Consider the following 6,000-nt stretch of genomic DNA (forward strand, 5'->3'; position numbering starts at 1 on the left):
TGTTGTGTTGGTGTTCTTTGTCTGTTTGGAGACACATCCTTGATAAGCTTTGTGTTTCCACTCATTCGTCTCGCGATGTATGACCTGTCTTTTGCTTTTGTCATGAGGTCTTTCCCACAGTAGATATCTTTGATTTTGCAAAGTCCACTGTATTCTCTGGGTTTTTTTTGTGTGTGTGTGGACTGCCTTTCAGTTTTGTGTGTGAAGACTCAAAGCACGTGTCCGGTTTCTGCTCGTTGTTCTTCTAGATTTGTGACAAGTTTTCATGGAAAGTTTGTCTAGGGATAACTGGAAGTGAACTCGGTGTAAGGTGTCAAGTCTCCATCTCCATTCATGTCATCCCCTGCAGTTTCCAATTCCCTGTTCCTGAGTGGCTTTGGAGACCTTGTGGGAAGTTTGGTTGCATTGGAGTTTGCATTTCCACCTTGATTCGATTCACACTGTTCTGCCCTCAGGGACACAGTCAAGGGGGAGTGAGGAGCAGCCTGCACTTCCAGCAGTGACCGCACGGTGGGGCGAGTGCTGCTCTCCCCTCTGGGAGCCCCAGGCCCCAGGCATCCCAGTGAGGAGCCAGCTCTGTGCTCAGCTGAAAGGAGTTAGTCTCTCAGGAGCCTCTGAGCCCTTGCCTTTGGATCACCCAGGGTGGGCATTTACTGGGACAGAAAAAATTGCCCTGAATTCCATGGACAGAAGAGCCTGGCTGTGTAGAGTTCGTGGGTTGCCATGAATCAGACACAACTGAGGACACAAAAATTCAATAGATTAAAACACTTTTGGGGGGTGGGGGGGAGTGAAAGGGGGTGATGTGGGTTTTTTTGTCTTATATAATAGCCAAGGGAAATCTAGTTTAAACCTAAATTCACATAGATGGGAAAGGGATAGCTCTCCGTCACCCTATTAAAAAAAAAAAAAAAAACTACTCAACTTTTCTGAAAGTTTATTTAGTAGCTTCCTTGAGCAGTTCATTGTGAAGCATTTTCTTTTTTTTCTGTGACATTGGCCTCATTAAAAAGCACGGTTTGCCTTTACTGGATAATTTTGTTCATTGGTTTCTTAGGGAACGTTGGTAATATTTGAGTTTCCTGGGGAGTATGGTCACATGACCTGGCCCTGGCCAATCGGTGCGTTCCACCTCCCTGGCCACTGTGATTGGCTCCGGGCTGGGGCAGTGCCCAATCGGGGCCCAGGGCCGGGCCTCACGTTGGAAGCCAGGGGAAGACGAGCTGTCGTCCTGCTGGGGTAGGGGCAGGGCTGGGGCCGGGGGAGGTCAGGCTGCAGCAGTGGGAGGGGCGTGAGGTCCGCCTGCGGCAGTTGGTGACCTTCCTGCTCCCCTCAGGGCAGAGCCGCCGGCCTGAGAATGAGGGCGCTGCTGAGCCCAGGGGCTGGGATGGCCCGTTGCTGCTGTGGTCCCAGAGCTCCACCCGAGACCTGAGGGAAGCCGTCTGCCCGTGAGTCCTCTCCCGCTTGTCTGTCAGCTTGTTTGAAGCATGCTGGGTTTTCTGCCCAGCTGGCTAAGGGGAGTCCCTGGATATGCAAGGGTGTGGGTTTTGGCAGACTTCAGGGAAGACATGCCAGATGAGCCTGGGAGACTCCAGCTTAATCTGGATTCAGGAGATATCTCTTTGGGCCAGCTAGTAATTGTAGGATAAGCCTAATGAGTCTTCAGAGGATGAAGAGAGTAACGTGCCAAGGTAGCAATCGATGTCCTCATTCGAGAGGATGAAGCTGGTGCTCAGAGAAGGGGGGAACTTGGCCACAGCAAGGAGGTGTGCACCCAGACAGAACCCCCAGATCTGGCCATTGGAGCTCAGGGAGGCCACTGGTGTGGCTTGTCCCTGTGGCAGGGGCCGAGGCACGCAGCCCACCCTGATTCCTGCGGGGGCCTGACTTGGGAAGTGCCATCTGGTAGCTTTGAGACTCACCAAACCAAATTGCACTGGAGAGAGGAAGGACACCTTCCTTCATCCACCCCCACCCCCGCCGGATTCCCACATACCCTGACCCCTTTCTCTCGATTTCGGAGCCATTTCCAGAGTCCCGCTCATATGACCTCATTCGAAGTGCACTGTGGACGAGCTGCCATCTGCAGCTGCTACCACAGCAGCCAAGGGCTTTAGCTCCCGACTACCTCCCTTCCTTTGGAACTTGGGGGCCCTCTACTCCCCACTTGCACACCACAGACCTTTGCTGAGGATTGTGGGAACCCTCACTCAGTTTGCAGCACGTTGTAGCCATCCCTGTCCTTCGTTGAAACTCAGCTTGTGAGCTCCTTTGGAGCAGCGTGGCCTACCTGGCTGCAACGGAAGAGACACAGCTGACAGTGAAACAACAGCTTCGATCTGACAGCCGGAAAGCTCTGTCAAAAGGGACCTCCCTCTTCACACCGTAGAGGCTGTAGGAGCCGCCAGGCTTTCGGAACCAGTGCTGGGGCCAAAATGACTCCACAGCTGTTTTCCTTCCTGGGGAGGGTTCTGGCTCGAGTGGGGATGGCTCAAGTCTCCTGAGCTTCTGAAATCCCACTGTGTGCAGATTCACGGTACACAGAGAGGAGAAGGTGGAGTCCTGCCCTGGAGGTGGTCACAGCTCACGGATGAGCCAGGCAGGCAGGCAGGCAGGGCATGAGAACACCTGAGCTGCCTTCATGAGTGAATGGTGTGGGGGCAGAGGAAGAGAAGCCGGTCTGCTCCCTCGTGTGGTACCCAGGGCAGGTTGTCCCCAGAGGAAACCCTTACGACGGTGAGGACTATCACTGCTGTTTCCCAAGGGGTTCCGTCGGTGCGTGTCTTGCCCGGAGCGGTCAGGCCGTCTCTCGAGTACACTGGCCATGGGCATTGCCTCTCCTTGGAACTTCCCATGTGTTTCTCTTTTTTATGGAACAGTGATTTTCTAGAGGGGTTCTGGGCCACAAGGACGTGGGGTCATTTTCTAGCCTTCTGTCATGAAGAACGCTTTCCTGGGCGTTGGGGTGGTTTGTTGTTCCAGCTGCCTTTCTTGGCTTCTTTTGGGAGCTGGTGCAACAAGACGAGCTCAGCCTCTGCCTTCTGGCTGAGATGTCACCCTTCAAGCAGCAATGCCTGCCTGGAGATAATGATGGCAGTTGCCAAAAGGGCTTCGTTTGGCACATGGTATCTTGAAAGGACGCTGTACATCCTTTCAGATATCAACGGCTAGTTCAAATGACAGAAAAATGCGAACTCTCCAATGGAGTCTTACAGTAGGTGGAGAGTCCGAAAAACACTCCTTCAGTCATTTCACTGAGAGTCATTGATTGGGGACACCAAGAATATAGGAAGGAATGCACAAAGAAAAGATGAAATTGTGTTCAGGATCGGGGGAAGGGATGAACAGGGCGTGCTTGCCTTGAATCCAGGCTTTGTTGGGGGGGGGGGGGGCATAAAGATCAAACGGGTCTGAAACTACAAAGTGGTGATGGTAACACAGTATCACCAGAGTTACACAACAGTGTTCCCAAATTGCAACAATGATGAAAAAGTATACTAATCCCAACTTAACCAACAAAAATCCAGGAAACCATACAAAAAAGAAAACATCACCAGAAAGGTGGAAACAAACCAAATGCAAAGCAGTTCAGGGGAAAGGAACTCCATGTCCCCTGGGGGCAGACCGAGTTGCCAGCGTCCACGGTGAGCAGACAGGGATGGAGGCTGCAGAGCCGACCGCTCCCCTGGACGTGGTGTTTCCGGCAAGGGCTCTGGGTCTCTGTCCAGAGCGGGGGCTCGTTCTCCCTGCAGGGGTGGGTGAGTCATCGTGGGCATCTGGGTGTTGCGCGGGAGCCAGGGCAGGCTCTCCCTGCCGAGGCGGTGACTCCTCCTCTGCCTCGGGTTCTCCTGCCAGAGCCCGAGCAGGTACAGGTGCACGTGGAGGTGGAGGTTCTCGCTGAGGGGGTGGGACATCAGTGCCTGGGACTGGGGGTCCTGCAGGCACGGAGATCCGATCTGCCCGGTGTGCTGGCCAGTACCCAGCTGGCCTGGTGTCTCTGCGAGGGCAAGTCTCGGTTCTCCATCTGCCCTCGGTGGATCCCTGGGTCCTGCACCTGGAGCCACCACCTGTGTAGGGACAGGTCTGGGAAGTGGAGCCTGGTTCCAGTTGGAGGCCAGTGCTAGAGCTGGGGGAGAAGCAAAGTTTGCCCACAGGCCAGCCTTGGCATGTGCGTATCCCGGGACAGAAAGCTTCCAAGAGGTTCCCAAAGAATACCCAGCGTCGGATGTCTTTTGGGACTGAAGTGTGCAAGATGGGGGGCCGGTTGGGGGGGGGGGGAGGCCAGCGCTTGCTGCAGGCCCAGCAGCAGCTTTCGGGTCTCGTCCCTGTGTAGCTCAGCACCCCCTCCCCACACACTCCCGTGCACCAGCCCCAGCGTCCTCACCTCTGTGCTCTGGCGTGCTGGGCTCCAGGTCCTCCTGCTGCCTCAGAGGCCGGGGTTCTCGGGACTCTGGGTCGGAGCCGGGTGTGCTGAGCTCCGTGGCAGCCTCAGACTGGGCCGCCGGGTGTATCCTGGGCGGTGTCTCGGCAGCAGGTTTTCCCCGCCTCCGCTTCTCCCCCGGTGGGGCTGATGCCTCCGTGGGCACGCTCACCTGGAGCCTGCACTGGGCCTCACGGGCGGGGGGGTGGTGCTCCGACCCCTCCCTCCGGGAGGTGGATGGGGTGTCCCCGTCCTCGGCCTCATCACGTGGGAAGCTCTGCAACGACAGTGACCGTCAGCCAGCCGTGCTGGGAGTTTTCCGAGCTGGGCCTGGGCAGTGGAGCCGCTGCTTCTGCCTGCTCGAACTTCTCTTCCCAGAAGGGTCAGAGACGTGTGTCTGCTCAGATCCCCACCCGGGAGGAAAGAGACCCACCTGAGGGTGTGAGGTCAGCCTGGGCGGCCGCCGCTGCCCGCACTCTCCCTATCCCGCCCAGCCTGCTCTCCCCTGGGGTGTGGACACAACTTGTCCGCAGGCTTCTGACCCCACATCCGCCTGGGCTTCCTTGAGGGAGACACACCCCGAGAAACCCGCATCCACACACACAGGCAAAGGACCCGGTGTTTCTGGGTGGCATGGGAGAGGTGGCCTGGCCCAGCCTGGGGCTCCCCGTGTTACCTTTCTGTTTCTCCGGGCAAAGGGCCAGAGGCCTCTCGGGGGTGCCCTGAGCCAACGTCGACAGGGTGCCCGCGCACACTGCCTGTGAGCACTCCTGAGGCCCCAGCCTCTGGGCAGGGGCAAACAGCAGAACATCTTGGCAGCAAGTGATCTGGCTGGGGGCTCCTCTCCGCTCTGGAGGCCTGGATACCCGGGTTGCGGGTTCTGTTGGGTTCTGTTGCCGGCAGGTGACATCATCTCCTGGGGTTCGTGCTGAGGTCCCTTCCCCAAAACTTCCCAAGGGAATCTCTGGGTTTCTGACTGCTCGACCACCCCCCTTAGGCCATGCGCAGGCACAGTGACACCCACACAGCCCAGCCCACAGCCCTGCGGAGGCCTGGGTGCAGCCAGGGCCTTTAGCTCCGAGGACCCCGCTGCTCTCAGACCAGGCTCCTTCTTCTCATAAGTGGTGTGGCCCTGGACAAGCATATGCCCCTCAGGGTTTCCCCAGTCTCTCCATCTGCAGAGTGGTGGTCATTCTCCCATCTGCTTCCTAGGTCTGTCGGCCTACGAGCAGCTCCATGCCTTTCCACCTGGGGCCGATATCACGTGGAGCTTGTGCGCTGAGACTTCAGAAAGAAAGATTCCATCCAGGGCTGACACAGCACAGAATGGGGCAGAACGAGGCCTGGATGCGCCGTGGTACCCAGGAAAAGGCACTCCCCCTCCTGACTGTTTTGAGACCCCGCATCCAAGTTGGAGGACCGAAAGGAAGACTCGAAGGTCTCCCTCTCTTATAGAAAAGAGTAGCCAACTTTCTGGTCCTCTGTTTCCATTGAGATTCTGTTCAAGTGTCCCAGCTCGGCTTCTGCGGGTGGCTGAGCTTCTAATGGCTCCCTGCGTTCTTGTCTTTTCCTCTCCAAAC

General features: G+C 56.8%; 1 protein-coding gene across 1 annotated transcript; it reads right to left on the reverse strand.

The window, feature by feature from the left end:
• Positions 1-160: 160 nt before the first annotated feature.
• Positions 161-5,282, reverse strand: LOC145527771 (uncharacterized). The gene is made up of 3 exons (XM_081545843.1): positions 5,097-5,282; positions 4,385-4,697; positions 161-4,067 (listed from the first exon to the last, which is right to left on the reverse strand). The coding sequence occupies exons 1-3, from the start codon at positions 5,229-5,231 to the stop codon at positions 3,589-3,591; spliced, it is 927 nt and encodes a 308-aa protein (XP_081401969.1). The 5' UTR covers positions 5,232-5,282; the 3' UTR covers positions 161-3,588.
• Between the last annotated feature and the right edge of the window lie 718 nt (positions 5,283-6,000).

Source organism: Giraffa tippelskirchi, chromosome 11 (genome assembly GCF_054371585.1).
Source record: "Giraffa tippelskirchi isolate mGirTip1 chromosome 11, T2T-mGirTip1v1.2.pri, whole genome shotgun sequence".
Taxonomy (NCBI): Eukaryota; Metazoa; Chordata; class Mammalia; order Artiodactyla; family Giraffidae; genus Giraffa; species Giraffa tippelskirchi.